Genomic DNA, 17,171 nt, shown 5'->3' on the forward strand with positions numbered 1-17,171 from the left:
AGAGATAAAGATGTGATTATCCCACTTTACTCAATGCTCATCAGGCCACAGCTGGAATGCTGTGTTCAGTTTTGGTCCCCACTGTACAAAAAAGCTGTGGACAGGCTGGAGAGGGTCCAGAGAAGGGCCACAAAGATGACCCAAGGACTGGGAAGCCGTGTGAAAGGCTGAGAGAGCTGGGACTGTTCAGCCTGGAGAAAAGGAGGCTCAGGGGAGACCTTGTCACCATGTGCCAGTATTTAAAGGGTGGCTGCAAAGAAGACAGAGACTCCCTTTTTGCAAGGAATCACATGGAAAAGACCAGGGGTGATGGGTACAAGTTTCTCCTGAGGAGATTCCAACTGGACACAAGAGGAAAATTATTCACATTGAGAACAATCAGCCACAGGAATAATTTCCCCAAGGAAGTAGTGGATGCCCCAACGTTGGACACTGTTAAGATTCAGGGGACAGGATGCTGGGACATCTGATCTGGGTCATGCTTTGTCTAGAAAGGTTGGACCAGATGACCCTTGAGGTCCCTTCCAACCTGGGATTCCATGATTCTATGAAAGATTAATTTAAATGGGAACAAATGCAAGGGAGAGCTAGTGAGATGAATGAGGGAGCAGCAGAGAGCCAGTATAATGGAAGAATAAAAGCCTTTGGCTTGGTTTGCCTAGCAAAATAGAAGCTGTATTTCCAACTCATCAAAAAATAAGAGTGCAAGCAGGAAGAAAAATGTAGGTAGAACTCCAAAAATGACAATTACAAGCTCTTTAAGAAGAGTTCACTGAGCGATCAAAGAGCCACAATTTAAAAATCAAGAGAGAAAATACATTGCCAATTCCTGGTTTATGAGAGGACTGGAGAGAGTGATTCAAAATGAAAACATGAATAGCCAAAATGGGGAAAGCAGGAAATAAAAAAGTGTTGATACAAATGAGAAGTTATGAGAAGCAGAGTAGTTATTGGAAGTGAAGCACATCAAAGGAAATCCATAGCTGGCAAGGCTAAATCCCAGAAAACCTTAGTACAGACACATTACTAGATGGACGTGATTAAAATGTCAATAAAGATGCAGAAGTGTTCATTGAACATTTATGATCTATGTTTGTAAAGAAGCAGGAGGATTTGTGGGTGGATTACTTACAGTGATGTGAGAAATTTCAGTCCATTAGTAGCCAATGAAGCTCTTGTCTTCCAGGGATAGTTGTGGCCCAGTGGCTCCGAAACAGCTGCCTGTGGAGACCCCTTGTCTGTTGACATTCATCTTTAGTAAACTGTGATATACCAGGGCAAGTCTAGAAAGCTAAAAGTGCCAGGTTGATAAGTGTCTTCAGTTGTATGTTATGTAACCACTTCCTGGCTAAATACCAGAAGATATTATATATGACTCATGAAAGAATTAGTAATGCCAGTCACAGGTCTAACAGAAATCTCATTTTACGTTCCAAGAAGACACCAAAGAATTCCATTTCCTCTGGAAGGTGTAATAAACCTTGTAAAGGATTTTTACATAGAACTGCCACATAAAGCAGCTGGATGCAAAGCCACACCACTCAGGTATGCACATGTACACATCCAAGTGAGGCACTGCACCAGCTACTGAGAAGGAGAAAAATAACTGTTTACAGCTGAACCCAGGACACAGAGGAAGAAAAGCATCGTGCTGTGTGCTCTCTAATAGCCTACAGTCAGCCTTTACCCCTTTGCAAAGCGAAGGCATCCCCAGGGATATACTGGAGCCTTTTTGACTGCTGGAGACAGATGAACATAGCACCCTCATCTCCACGTTCTGAAATGCAATGGAAAAGGGGAGGGACATAAAACTGCAATTTAAGCACTGGAGGAGATGCCTTACAACAGGAATTGAAGAGTTTATAGCTTATTTGGTTTGTTATAAAGAAGATAAAGGTGTTTCTCGATAAACAACATGCCTACCTCTGCAGGGGTGAATACTGACACAAAAGGTAGCAGTGCAAGGCAGGGCATGATCCATTGCAGGCCATAGGCTGCTGGCGTGGGCAACAGCCAGCCTTGGTGATGGGATACGATGGAGCAGCCCCTCTGCTCCCCACAGCACAGGGGATAACGGTGGAAGGGGGGGAATACCTCCTGAAGGATGCAGAGGTGTGATCTGCTTGATAAAGGAAATCGTAATCTGTGCATACATGGAGGAAACACGAGCTGAATATACCATAGATAGATAGTGAGGCTGCTGCAACACTTGGCCACTTGGGGCACGTTGAGGCAAGCGTTCTTGGGCTTACCAGTCACCATGCTGGGTCACATAGAATCAGCTGGGTTGGAAAAGACCTTTAAGATCATCAAGTCCAACATTACCCCAGCAGTGCCAAGGCCACCACTAACCCATGGCACTGAGGGCTTTGTCTATATGGTTTGTGAGCATTTCCAGGGACGGTGACTCCAGCACTGCCCTGGGCAGCCTGTTCCAGTGCCTGAGCACCCTTTGGGGAAGGAATTGTTCCTCAGCTCCATCTAAACCTCCCCTGGTGCAGCTTGAGGCCGTTTCCTCTTGTCCCATCCCTTGTTCCTTGGGAGCAGAGACCAGCCCCCTCCTGGCTCCATCCTCCTGTCAGGCAGTTGTAGAGAGCGATAAGGTCCCCCGTGAGCCTTCTCTTCTCCACACTGAACCCCCCCAGGTCCCTCAGACGTTCCTCATCATACTTGTGCTCCAGGCCCTGCACCAGCTCCATTGCCCTTCTCTGGCCCCGCTCCAGCACCTCAATGTCTCTCCTGTAGCGAGGAGACCCTGCCAAGCGGCTCTGCTTGCAGTCGGGGCAGCCATTACCCAGGGAACAAGCTCTTGAGGGGAGCACCTGATCCCGCCGTGCCCTTTCCTGACGGGGACACTGCTCGGCGGGAGACGGTGCTTGAAGCAACATAAACCACGGGGGTCGGGTACCCCATGGGCACCTCAGCGGAGCCCGTCGGTGTCGGTGCAGCCCCAACACGCGTGCCCCAACCCCGGTTCCCTCAGAGAGCCCTCCGCCGTTCCCGCCCGACGAGTCCATTCCGCTCCGGAGCGGGGGGGCACACGCTTTACCCGTCCTTTCCTCCCTCCCTCCCTCCATCCGCGAGTGGTGCGCGCCGCTAGCCCCGCCCTGCCGCCGCGGAGGAGCAGCCACGTCTCCAGCCGGGCGGAGGGCGAGTCAGCAGCACGTGTGGCGCGCCCGCTCCGCCAATCGCGGAGCAGCTCGGTGAATCATGCACTTCCCATTGGTCGCAACAGCGGTAGAAGGAGGAGAGAGAGCGGCGTGATTCTCATTGGCTCGGCGGCTCTGTTGACAAACACCGCTCTTTCCCTCTTTGGCCAATCAAAGGCGAGCGGCGGGCGGAGCGGCGTGGTGAAGGACCAATGAGCTCCTTCCCCGCCGCTAAGGGGCGGGCGGCGGTGCGAGGGGCGGTTGCCCGCGGAGTGCCGGTACGTGGCGGGCGGGCGGGGCTGCGGAGCGCGCCCATTCTGTGGTGGTGGCGGCGGTGTCGGCGACAGCGTTCATGTCCTAACGGCGGCCGAGGCGGGGCCCCTCCATGCGGGGGCCGCGGTGCCGCAGCGCTCTGGCCGCCTTCACGTTACTGGTGCTCTTGGGGTTAGCGGCGGGCGGCCCGGAGGCGCTGCCGCCGCCGCCGAGCGATGTCGCGGCTGTGGAGGCCGCTTTCGGGTTAGGGGCGGCCGCCGCTCCTGCCGCTTTGCCGGCCGGTTCCGCTGATGTGACGGTGGAGGATGATGAGGCCGGAGTGGCCCCCGCGGCGCCCGGCGAGCAGGAGGCTGAGGAGAGCGGAGAGGCCCGGACCGGCGGCAGGTGGGTGATGGTGGTGGGGTGTCAGTGCCCGGGATGAGGGTCGGTGCCCGGGGCTGCGGAGCGGGGCTCGGTTGTCCAGGTTGGGGGTCAGTGTGTAGAGATGCTGCACATGGGGTTAGTGCCCACTTTGGGGGTGCTTGGGGCGGCTGGTACCCATGGGGCAGTGTCTGTGGGTGCTTGGGGGGCTATCAGCAGCTATGGGGTTGGGGGGTGTGTGTGGAAAAGGGGGTGCACGGTCCCGGGGGTCGTGCGCAGGGAAGGGTCGTGCAGGAGTGAGCGCGGAAGGGGAGCGGAGAGGTGGGAGAGTTGGGATATGGGTTGATTTTAATGGGAGTAGTGCGTTGGGAAGGGGGTGCGTGGAGAAACGGGGGTGCTGCGAGGCTGATTGAGCGATGGGGACACACGGGGGGAAGTTTCTGAAGGCGGGAGGAGAGGCACAGGGCAAGGGGTGGAAGAGATGAGTCCCGTGATGGGGCTGGGAGTAGCGCTGTAGGGATGGGCAGGGTGGACAGGGCGGCGAGGAGGAGGATGTGACAGTAAGGAAAGGGTACTGCGGGACCTCACCTAAGGTACTTGTTCTTTTCAATGCAGTAAAGAGAAAAGGTGTCTTAATTCTTAGACATATAAGCTGCCGGATGTCATGCTATGTGACGTCTGGCCAGCTTGCTTACTCTGGTAATAGTCTGCTTAACCTGGTAATGCCAAGTCCCTGTCCCTTCCTTGACTTGTTACCTGGTGGCAGTGCTGTAAAGCATTGCGTCTGTAGTCTAAACTCTTTCCGACACCTGCGAGTCACAGTTGTTCAGAACATCGTATCCCTTCCTGTCATCTTTTGTTTTTCTTGTAAAGAAAATGCAGTTCTCCTGTTTACTTAGTGGTTAAACACAGACACTGGTGTGTGCTTGAAGGGAAGCCAAGCATGCAAGACAAATTGCTGAACAAGTTTCAGACTATAACAAGGGGAAATAAAATACTTAATAACCACATGTGGCAAGAAGCTCTGGCACAAGGAAAATTTTAATGAATGACTCAAGTGCAGGAGTGTTACTGGGCTGTTTCCAGTCTGTTTCTGAATTGGCTGAGAAAGATGAGGTGATAAACCACAGTCAGAGTTTAAAGGAAGAAGAGCATGACTAAATGCCTACTATATTTGAGAACCTGTTCCAAAAATGAAAAGCCCAAGCATTCACTTAGAAACTGGTTGATAACTTGGCTTCCTCTTTTCTTTGAGGGAAAATCTGTTCACCTTTTAGCAGCAGGATCATTCCTTTGTGTATCAGGTCATCAACTTCCTACCTGGTTTATTACATTTCTACTGTATTCAGTTTTTAATAAGACCTTCATTTGTTTGACCCTGAAAATATTTAAAGAGGAATTTTCTCTTTGACCACTAGAGCTAAGTAAAACACACTAAAGATGTTCAATGTGGTAATTTAAGCCTGAAATTAAATGTGGCTGTTATCTAATTGATTAGTGCAGAGAAATAGATTTGCTGTCATCAAATAGAAATAGAATGGCTGCCTGGCCATAGTATTAGCCTGCTTTTCTTTATTTTTTCGGTTGTGAGATCTCTACTCACCTCAGCTAATTATTCTTCAGCAATAAAATATCCATGCATTATAACAGGTCAGTATAATCTGAAAAAACCCAACAAAACCAAAACCCCAACTGTTTTTGCTGTAGGCAAATGAATGTAGTCATCTTGGGGTTGAGGATTCTTTAATTTCCTAGAAGAACATGTGAGGGTTAGTGAACTAACGTGCTCTTTGCATGCAAACACACAGGTGTTGAGACTGGAATAGCTGTTTAGAGTTCAAGTCTGACAAACAGCCCAATTTGTGATATCTGAAATGCCTGTTGAGGGTATTAGGGTTGTTTTGTTGTTGTTTTGAGGGTTTTATTAAACTGAAACAGTAGTAGTGGTAAATGTCGTAGCAAAAGGATGATGAGTTCTGCTTTGTTTCTAGCAAAACCAACTTATTTGAATAAATACAAAATTTTTGTGCAGTGAAAGGGTGTAAATAAGCTAAATAAGTGCTCCTCCTCTATCCTGTTTACATCTTCCCTCGCAGTCTTAGCCCTATGCTTCTGTTGCTAGGTAAATCAGATACCTTCACTTCTGTAAAGTAGAACAGAGCCTGAGGCCATCCAATCTCCAAAAGCGGGCTGTGTTCATGGTGGGATATAAACAATGGTTTTAAGGCCCAGGACTGGCCTTTTGTCAATGCATGTGGAAGTTTGTGCTAGGTATTTTGCATAGTTTCAAGGGGGAACATTATAACTGTACTTCGACAACAAGCTCGTGTCTGTGAGCAAGAGGGTAGGAAATGGTAAGAAAACATTTCATTGAGGCTGGTTGTAGATGGTTGGGGTGGGGGAAGTATGTCCGGATGTGTTTTCATATTGACAAAGGGCAAATAAAATCTGACTGTATAGTATCAGCTTAGTCTCTGCCAGCTGCTGTGATTACAGATACCTTTGTATGTGCTGTATTCTACTGGCCCTTTGCTTTAGCCCTTCTGCTGGCCATCTGTAAGGGCCCAGAAGGGATTTTCCTCTCCTTCAGCACTTGGTTCATAGTATGTTCTGGAGCAGCAGCTCGAGGCAAGGTGAAATGTGTGCTTGTCTTTACCATTTCACTGATGTGTATTTTTCAGGTGTCTGGTGGAGATATCCTGGGATTTAAGTAACTGCCTAGTTTGGAGTGGTTCCTTTTTGTGTCTTTTTATTTTATTGTGGTGCTCTGGTCCAGGCTTGTGGAGACTGTTGCACTTCAGGGGTTTGTTGGTGGGTTTTTTTTTTCCTTCCCTAGTGTCTGTGTGATGTGATTCATTCCCCAGCACAGTCTGTGATGTACTTTTAACAAGTATCTTGCCATTTCAGGAATTTGATGCTGTTTGTTTTTATCCTCCTCCATTCCTTGGTATTATAGTTGTGACTTTTGACCTTTTTACCTTTGCTGTTCAGATGTGTAATATTTTGTGCAGGAGGATATCTGAAATTGAGGTTTAGTTTGGCAGTGTTCTTAGAATGCTTGTATGTTGTTGGAAGCTGGTCAAGGTAGTCATGAAGCTTTATTCCAGTCAGGAGGTGGTGTTGATGAAGCCAGTGATAAGGTATCATTTTGCAGAGAATAAGACTATATCAGGCTTAACTGAAACAGAAGCTAATGCAGAAATTCCTTTTCCTTGCAACTTGTTGATCAGGTGCCATAAAGGTGCATCCAGAATATTGCCATTTCAGTTCAATGGAATGGAATTGCTGGTACAATCTGCACTTCTTTGGCCAGCAAAGGCTTGCAAAGAGATGGCTGAAAGGGTGGCTCTTTATTCTACTGGTGCTGTAAGAAATAGGCATAATATGCTACAGTAAACTTACAGTAGCACTGTGGGGTGACAAAAAGCAAGTTGCCTGCCTGCTTTTAAACTCTGAAATAGTTTTTTGAAGTAGTTGCCGAAACTGCTTTTATCAGAATGTGTTAATTTACTGCTTGATTAGACTACTTGAAAGATGGGAAGATCTCTTGTCACCACTTCATACCGTCAGTATGCAGAGCTGCAAGCAGTGGAATCTCACAGGGAAAGGGGAGAAAGTTGGAAAAAGGAAAATCTCATAGTGAGAAAGTGTAACACTAGCATGGGTCAAGGGCACATGTAGACAAATTGCAGGTCTTACAGCAATTAGAGTTCGAGTGACAGGATTTTAACTCACTGGAGTTGAACAGAGATTAGGAGAACAGCTTCTATTAAGACTTTATAGAAAAATAGAGTAAGTAACAAATCCATACTCCTTATTACAAGAGTAAGGATTTTTAGCAGTTGTTTTCTAACATACATGATTATTTTGAAGATCAAGATGAAGATGAGACCAGAATTATGACTATTTAGTTCAAAATGCACCACTCATTAAAAAAGCAGAGAGAGAAATGAATGCTTTCCTTGCATCTAGTTCCAGCTCTAAAGCAACATGCAAGATTTATGTATAGCCAAGCTGCTCCTGTCTGTCTCATCAAAGTGTTTGCTCAGTAGGTGGAGATCATGAAACAAAGTCCATTATAAAGATGGTGGCCAAGGGGACTAAGAGTACCACTGCACTCAAGAAGATTTTTAGGGTATGTGGAAGTGGGTTAAACCAGTTTCTCAGAGTGTGTACTCCTGGTACAAAGGTTCCCTCTGAAGGATGATTCCCCCCTTTCCTAATCAGCTAAACTTAAAAGTAAATGTGGTTACTCCATGATTTGTGTGACTGGAGGTCATGATGCAAGCACAGATTCCAACCTTCCATCTTGGGTGGCAGTGGTGAGGCTTAATAATGAGAGAACTCTTTGGGAAGGCTGAGGTTTGCATCGGGTGGGAAGGGATAATATGGAAAGATAAGATACAAAGGCATAAAACATTTGTCACTTGAGGGAGAAGTCAAGTGGGAAGAATTAGATGAAGAAAAACAATGGGAGTAGATGGGAAGGAAACATCTCACAGTGTGATTTTTTTTAGGATTTTTACTGCCAAAATTCCCTCCATTCTAGCTACATTTCTACCCTTTTTATAACCTAGTTGTCGGCTGGATCAACATCAAAATAGACCCACTTGGAATAATATTTTTATGCAATGCTAAAGGGCTTCAGATAAATTGTTTTACCACAAAGCAAACAGATTCTGTTAAATGTGTGTCCCAGGCCTTTAGTCCCAGCCCTTGTTTACAGTGCTTGAGAATAGACAGTCTCCTGCAATCGGGTTTATTATTAACCTGGTCCTGATTTCTGTACAGTTGGAATAATTGTATGTACTCAGCTTATAAAGCCTGATGTATTCTACTGTTCAAATATTTGCACAATTGGTATTTTTTTAACAGTTAAGCTAAGGTTTTGGAGGAATGTGGTGCTTGGCCACCTTCAGAAGTAGGAGCCTCTATGTAACTTTTGGTACAGGTTAAAGATGCATTTAATTTTCTATTTATTAGCAATACAGGGCTACACTATAAGGCCCTATAAAATATGGGGGTTACTTTTATATGTAAAACTACAATGTTTTACATGACCTTTGTTACAGGTGGTGTAATAAGCCCCTATCCTTGAACATGTTTTTAAGATCATGATTTTAGTTTTTCCCACCTTACAGAAAAAGGATAGCCCCCATCATTTCCTCTCTAAACTTCAGCTTCTCCACTGGTAACTTTGGACAAGTTGGCTTCAGTTTTACACAATAATTTAGTGTTCCTTATTGTTTAAAGTAATGATTCATACATGTCTCTGTGTGCATTACCTCCCCCCACATAAAACCAGTTAATCTCCCCATCAGGTTTATTTGCACAGTTCCTTATTCTCATTGAAATCAATGTCTAGAAAGGTCCTTCTGGGTCACTAGATCCAGCCCCCTCAATGCAACCAGTCTGTGAAAGTGATCAAGCTCTTCTCCCGCAGCCTTTGAAGATTAGGGAGCCTGCTGCAAGCCAAAACTGCCAACACATCCCAGCTTTTCCAGGTCGGAATAAAACAATCTTCAGGAGAAATAAAAGGCTCTTCAAAAATGCCTTGTCAGTGTTTTGTCTCTGATGTGTTGTTTATTTTGTTTTAATTTTATTTTCATGCCTGAACTGTAGCCCAACCAGAACTGCTTATTCTAACTGTATGGCTGTGTGAGAAGCAAGATATACTAAAGCTGATGAGCTTCAGGCCCTATAGAAATCAACAGCTAGCCTGCCATTGCCATGTATCCCCAGACAGATAGACTACCTAAAACCTAAGCTGCATAAGGCAGTTTGCTTGCTTTCTTGCTATAGATGTTGGAGGTTGTTTCTAGTGTCCCGTGTATGCCTTAGTCAAGACTTGTTTTATTCAAAGACTTGTAAAATCTCCAGGATTTCCCTGTTTCATCCGGAAGTGTTGAGAACTTAGTTGCAATTTACATACTGATTTGCTGGGTTAATAGTCTCAGGCTTTAGTTATTTTGAAACGATGTATTAAAGATCAGTGTGGAAGGGACTGGAAGAAATAGGATTTATACAGTTCATATAAATATCTCCAAAGAAGATGATCTCATTCGGTGTAACACCTGCGTTTGGGAGCAAAAAGTCAACTATTTTCCCCTGAAGCAGAACTCTGAATCTTATATCATGTGAATTAGCTTGTGACATCAAGCCAGAGTTCAACTTTTCTGCTCTTGCTTGTTGGTCTAGGTAGAGCTACCGAGTGAAATTGCTGTTTTGCAGACTATATAGACTTAACTTTAAAGTTGAAGTTGCACTCTGTTAAATATAGAAAGCAGCTAACAGATAAACTCCATATGGCTGTGGTTTTGACTGTGAATGCTTCTAACTTGCAGATCCCTAGTAATTATCAGCACTTTGGATGGACGAATTGCTGCCCTGGACCCAGAAAACAGTGGGAGAAAACAGTGGGATCTGGATGTGGGATCAGGTTCTCTTGTATCATCCAGTCTCAGTAAACCAGAGGTAAGGCTCAATCTCTTTTCTGACTAAATCTTTAAAAAGAGAACTTTCTGTGATCAAATGAAAGCAACTTCTTCCATATGTGATAGATGTTCACTAATGAAGCAAACTTAGTTCGGGTAAAGTTTGGTAGCTATTCTCAAACTTTGTTTTATGAGTGCTTACATCATGTTGCCATTTCAAACACGAGTGTGTCAGCATTTTAGTCTTGTGACTGACGTATGTGATAACTACCAAACTAGATGATGTAACCGAGTTTGGGAATTGTATGTATTTGCTGATTGAAAAAAAGTTATTTGCAATTTGAAGTAAATGAAAGGATCATCTACTTTGTATTGCTAGAGTATGCTTTGGAAAGCGCTGGCTTCTTTTCTTTTCCCTCAAGAAAAGTCCTTGTGACTTCATAGATGAATAAAGGATTGTTTTGTCTGTTTGGTTGGGGCTGTTTTTATATATACTAGATAAGCAGCCTATGAAATAGAATGTGTTAGCAATGAAATAGAGTGCTGAAGGTTACCTCGAAGGACTGAGTGGTAAAGGGTTGCATCACTTCTTGCTGATGAACTGTAAGAAGGAAATCTAAAGAGACAAGTTTCTTGTTTGGTGCTACTTCTACCATTAGTTTGAAGAAACTTAGAGTAGAAATTAGAAGGAAGTTTTTTTTGACCTCTTTTTTTTTTTTTCCTCTTCTGAAGAAGTGAGTTCCATGAGTCATCCTCTCCTAGAGTTAGGAGGGATAAATATACCAACGAAGATGTTGTTTGTGGTGATGACAAAGTGCATGGTCCTTCACTGTCATGGGTGGTTGGATTTGATGGCCAGTCCTATATCATGCTTTTTGCATGGTGAGCACTGGAAAATGAAAGTTGAATTCGGGGGTATTCAGACTGTGTGAGCTTCTTGCTTGTGGTTCTTTGTTGCTATCTGTTTACACAACCTCTGTTTTGGTATAAAGTAGTCTAAGGAAAGATTTGGTCTGTTGCTGTGGCAGTGTAAGTATGAGAGCTAATAATAAGTATCTCGGATTGCAACAGTAATGTGAATACTAACTCCTGTTTCTTCGTATCTGAGACAGAATTTTAGTTACAGATGTAACTTTGTGGGACTTGTGCAGATGTATTTTTGTGTTTGAGAAAAAACACTGTAGGAAAGAACTTTCTCCCCAAAAATATGCTCCAGAGCAGAATTGAAAAGAAAACAAAAACTGTAAAGAGAAATGTAGAAAGCTCTGTAAAGAGGAAGGTGTCAGTTATAAACTGGAGTCCTTCACAGTTGTTTCAATACTAGATACTTAAAATTTTGGTCTGTTATCTGATGTTGCAAATAGTTTGATGACCACAGTGAAAGCAGAACCACACATTTGAAATATGCGCAAATATAACTTAATTTTTCACTATAGATTAAGACATGAGCCCAGGTTTATAAAGATTTTGAGAATCCAGGCACTGGATACTAACTGGTGTGTTGAATTTTGATCTTTTCCAGTGTGGTATGACTGTAGAAACTACAGGTTTGTCCTTAGACAACAACCATTGTCGTCTGTCTGTGCAATATTTAATTCCCTTTTGTGGCTACAGGTTAGTAGGTTGCGGGAGTCGTAAAGGTACAGTTTAAAAGAGTGTTTGTTATGCATATAGGATGTTTTCAGATGGGCTTTCAAACTGTTTCATTTCTACAGCCATGGCCAAAGACACTGATGGGTTTTGGCAGTTAAGATGCAGAGCCTATGAGAGAACTAATTTTGGAAGTAAAACTTCATTCTGGCCTATTAGAAGCCGCTGAGCGTTAGGAATATGGGCCTTTTTAGACTTACTGTCATGTAAACAAATGCTGTTAAGATAAGACAGGATTTAACAAGAAACAAGTGATGAACACTCCAAATAAGCTACACTTAAACATTTAAATATTTATTTTAAACATTTAAGTTTAATCTGCTGTCAGTATCAGCTGAAAGACTCCATGCAGTCAATCTAGACACTGCTTGAGTGAGTAATGTCACTCACTCATTAAAATTGGCCTCATGAAAATTGTTGGGACAATTCTGGTTTGGGTCAAAATAGTAAATGAATTAAAGTCTCAGAGTCTGTCATCTCCCTGCTCTGCATATTTTCTCTCTGGTTTGGGCATGTGGCATGTTAAGTTTTACTGTCTCAAACTAACTTGAGGCTTTTTCTTCCTCTTCCAACATTTTTGAGGTAAAAAAGCCTCTATGCTTGCAACCACAATATTATTTTCGTCATAAACCAGTATCATTATGTAAGCTGTCAGCCTATATTTTCTTGCAAGAAACAGCAGATGAGAAACTCTTTTTGCTTTACACTCACAGCGTTAAAGATTTGTGTTCTTTCAGACTGAGGGAAGTGTGTGCTGCTGTGTTTGAATTGTTTTGGTGTGGGATTTTTAACTATCCTGGGTGAGAGTGCAGTGAACCGTAGTTCCAGGTCTTAGTGCAAAAGCATTAATTTAATCTCTTTTAAGAAAAGACATGAGATCTTCAAACTTTCAGTGTTGAATAGACCTGTAGTTATTTCCTTTGCCTAACTGTAAAATGTCAACTTGGCTGTCTGGAACTCATGTGTTAATTAGGAAAGTGAGGTAGTAAAATTTCAACTGTTCCAGCAGCTCTGTCAAACACTTCAGATTCTGAAACTGCTGCTTAAGACACTGACAAGTGAGATGTTCATTATTTGTCATGTGAACAGATCAATTAGAAAGCAAAAGCTGCTGAATTGTGTGTCTGGGTTACGAAAATGGTAAAATTCAATCCTTAACTCTAAGCTCCAACATAAATAATCATGATCAGTGCTGAAAAGTTATGACTCTGCATTTCGGTCTTGTGCATAAGAATTTATAAACTGTTTCCTTAGCCAGTGCGTCCTTCTCTATAACAGCTGCATGTTTACAACTCCAAGATTTCTTGTTACTTGCACTCAAAGATTACCCATTGAAGTTCAGGCTAAAGTCATTGAATCTCAACTTTTAGGAAAAGGAGCTTACTTTTAATGAAAACACTTTAATTTACTCTTTAAAATTTAGTTTTTTAATGAATACATTGTACTTAGACAGACAAGTATACTTTTGGGAGAATGAGCCTGTTAAATAATGATGCTTAATCATAGTGAAAATGGAGAACTGCCTCTCAAGTAGTGAAAATGGTTCATAGCACATCATTAGGAGACTGTCGTTGTTTACTAATGAGGGTGATGCATTCTCTTACCTGCATTGCTTTCTATTGAATTACTTAATGGGCTTCTGTCTCTTTCTTTTGTGAAGATCAATTATATGACAGAAATGAAAGTGTGAACTTGTCTATACATTAAAATGACTAGCCACTAGTGACTAGCATGACTGATGGGACAGTGGGACGCTGGAGGAGAGATGGAGACAGGAGAAAAGCCTGCTGTGAGCTGAATAAATGGTAGAGAGAACTCCTGTGAAAAAGATGGTGGTTGATATTTGAGAAAGAGGAGAGTCAGCAGAATACTTGGTGGCGATGATGTGAGATTAACAGCTTACATTCACGGCTGGCGCTTTTCCTTTGCACTGTCAGGAACCCTGCAGGGAGATCAGCCTGAAGGTGCTGCTCCAGTCATAGCAGTTTCAGTGCTCTGGGCAGAGGCTACACTGGGTTGTACTTGATAAATACGACCCGAGTAACAGCATTGACTCGTGACGTGGCTGTTAGGGACTAATCCCTAAGTAAGCATCTTACTTCCTTATTTGAGAGATTGGGGATCATGGGGCAAGAGGAGCTTCAGTCCACAAGGCTGACATTTAGAGCAATCGTAGTAAACATACCACTGTATCCTGGAAAAATGAAATAATTAGCTTATGTCAGGTCACAAATCCTGTCAGCATCCTTATCCCTCTAAAAGCTCTCAGTAGCTTCAAATTGCACTCATATATATTAAATTCTTTCTATTTTTTTATTGTGATGGCCACATAAAATAAACTTTTCTGCAAACTTCAACATCTGTGTAATCTTTTTTGGACATAAGTGGCATGTTTTTGTGGAGTAGCCCAGTATTATATGTTTTCCTCCAGAGAAATGTGGAGATGCAAAGGAGTTTTATCCTGAAGTCAGCTGAAACTAATTGCATTGTAGGCAAAGTGAACTCATAAATATCTTTAGCAGATTATTCCCTTTTTTTGCCCTTTGGAGAGGACAGACTCATCCTTTGAGCAGTGAGTTGCGAAAGGATTTTAGAATCTTCAAAGCTCAACTAGTGACAAGATTTAATGTACAGTGTGAATACATCTTACTGTTTTACTTATTTTTTTCCCCCTTTTTGCTTTCCCTTTATCAGCATCATAAACATTTTCCAATTTTCAGGGCTTTTCTTCCCCAAAAGAAATACTAAATTCTGCTGTGAAGTGTCCAGGCACTTAGGAATTTCTTTAAGGTACCGACTACCTGCCCTTCCCTGCACATTGGATAGGGCAAGCTCTGTACCCAGTCAAGCCAGAGAAGATCCAAAAGCTGTCCTGGGTTGCTTTGAGAGCATGGGAGAAACAATCAGCAACTCTCATCCTTTGACCTCTTACATTTTGGTGTAGGAGGAATTGCAAAACCCACATTGAAGCAGGTCAGGCCAAGACAAGAGGTCAGAACGCCCTCTGAGGGGCTCCGGTTGTGATTTCTGGATTGTTATATGTGCCCTCCCAAAGATTAGGGGAGGGGAAATAACTTAACAGTCTCTTTGAAAGAGAAATCTTGTGACATCAGTTTTAGGAAAGCCTCACCCACCACTTTAGGGCACCTCTGCAGCAGCATTTTATGAGCCTCAATAATAATGAGGGGTTTGTTTGGCCCATGGCTTTCTACTTCAGTTATTTTTCAGTTAAGTCACTGCCTGTAAATATCATCCAACAGAAAGCTGAGATATGTTTGTTTTCAGCATGGGTGGGGAGTACTTAAGACTGTCAGTCAGACTTGTTTGAGTATTTTCACTTAAAAGGTTATTACAGCAGCTGTTGAATACAGTGCTGAATATTATTGATTTCTATTAAATCTCTATAAATCTGTTCTGACTCTGCCAGCAGTCACTGGACAGACAAAGAGGAGATTCATTTCCAGTTCTACAAACATTCTGAGAAAATAGAAGTTAGACCTCAGAGCAGCCTTCCAATGGCTGAAGGTGGCTACAAGGATGCTGGAGAGGGACTCTTCATCAGGGACTTTAGTAATAGGACAAGGGGTGATGGGTTTAAACTGAAACAGGGGAAGTTCAGGTTGGAGATAAGGAAGTTCTTTACTGTGAGGGTGCTGAGGCACTGGCACAGGTTGCCCAAAGAAGTGGTAAACGCTCCATCCTTGGCAGTGTTCAAGGCCAGGTTGGACAGAGCCTTGTGTGACATGGTCTAGTGTGAGGTGTCCCTGCCCATGGCAGGTGCTTGGAACTAGATGATCTTAAGGTCCTTTCCAACCCAAACCATTCTATAATAAGATGGCTTTCTGTCTGGATTCTGCTTAAAAATGAATGGCTTTGTCTGGCTCACTTGTGTTAATGTTAACTTTTAATGTATTTGTGCATTTTAAAACATGTGGCACGGGACACATGAGCAATGGAGGCAATCTTTCCTGCATCTTTAGCGCTTGGAAGAGTCTTTGTGCACCATACAGGCTTCTTGCAGGAGCAAGTGCTGTGCAGTGGGGTCAGACTTCCATATACACAGAATAACAAATCAGTTCTCTTTAAGCATTTAAGTGTGCACAGAACTTACTAAAGCAAAATTTTACTCGACAAAGTGAAGAATAAAACTTTTAACAATGTCTATTAATGCTGTGAAATTACTTTCCAACTTTCTAGTTATGACCTGATGTAAAACCCCAAATTGCCACTCTGTTCAAGCAGGCAGAGTGTAAATCAATGGACTTGTTGTTGAGGTGACTAAACTAGTGAAAATCTATTTCCTTGCAGGTAAGGTGGTATAATTTTAGTTGTCCTGAAGAGTATTCTAGTAGAGTTTCCTGTGTCCTGTAGCTGATCCTTGTTTTTGTGTACTAAGCATCACCAGATTCTCTGATAGCTGGACGTATCATTCCCATGGAGAAAAACTGGGGCATTATCCAATTCTCTATCGTACAGGTTTTCTATCATAGAAATGGAATTAAACTGTACTAAATGAAACACAAGATGTGGGGATTGATAACAGTTTTGTTGAAGGTTGGAGGTGATCAGTTTAAACCTGAGAATACCCTGTACTAAAAGATCCAATGACAGGTTATCAGCTGCTATCTCAATTCCTCTGCAGGGCAAGGAAATGTGATCCTGTGCTGCCTGCGGGTAGAGAGAGAGATATTAGTGTCTTAAATGGTCCTGGAAAAGCTCATAATGAATAAGAAGTGAGCATCCAGAATTGTACTTCAAAGGAAGATAAATTCTAATTGCAATAGCCTTATTAGGGCTATCAAGGAGAGTGGAGCCTGTGTTTTACAAGCAGAGAAGAGATGTGACTGCTCTTTAACTACATAGATGTATTATGATTCCTGATGGCACAAGCAGTTCTTTTCATTTCTGTTGCTGGAAACATGCATGCTGTGCATGGCCATGGAGAGCTGACAGGCTTGGGAAACCTGCTATAGAGAGACCTCTGGATTTCTGAGTATGGATCTTTGCTGCTGTCTTGGTGAAACTAAAAAGTGTAATTTGTAATTCTACTGGAAATAAAACTTCTAATGATGCTTAGGGGACAAAAAGGCATCAACAAAAGACTACTAGTTTTAAAAGACTGGATTGCTAGAAGCTGTGCTTTTGTAGGAAATACAACCCAACTTTTCAGTGTGAAGTGGTAAGCCTGTGGAAACGGGAATTGCTGATGGGCAACTGAGCTGAGTTAGTGGTTAGTATGATGCAGCATCGTTTTTGTTGAGGTGACAAGGAGGGCAAAGTGGTCGTATGTATTTATCAGAACTGC

General features: G+C 43.1%; 1 protein-coding gene across 2 annotated transcripts in view; it reads left to right on the plus strand.

Annotated features, from left to right (window-relative positions):
* The first annotated feature begins 3,408 nt into the window (after positions 1-3,408).
* EIF2AK3 (eukaryotic translation initiation factor 2 alpha kinase 3) overlaps positions 3,409-17,171 on the plus strand; it is a 47,658-nt gene continuing 33,895 nt past the window's right edge. Inside the window, exons 1-2 of one of the 2 annotated variants that reach the window (XM_030492539.1) lie at positions 3,409-3,806; positions 10,127-10,256. In XM_030492539.1, coding sequence (XP_030348399.1) covers positions 3,535-3,806; positions 10,127-10,256 — 402 coding nt within the window. In that variant the 5' untranslated portion in view covers positions 3,409-3,534. Of the gene's footprint in view, positions 3,807-8,811; positions 9,287-10,126; positions 10,257-17,171 lie in introns of those variants that run through there. The other variant, XM_030492540.1, reaches the window with a different exon arrangement.

The sequence above is a fragment of the Strigops habroptila genome, chromosome 7, assembly GCF_004027225.2.
Source record: "Strigops habroptila isolate Jane chromosome 7, bStrHab1.2.pri, whole genome shotgun sequence".
NCBI classification, from domain to species: domain Eukaryota; kingdom Metazoa; phylum Chordata; class Aves; order Psittaciformes; family Psittacidae; genus Strigops; species Strigops habroptila.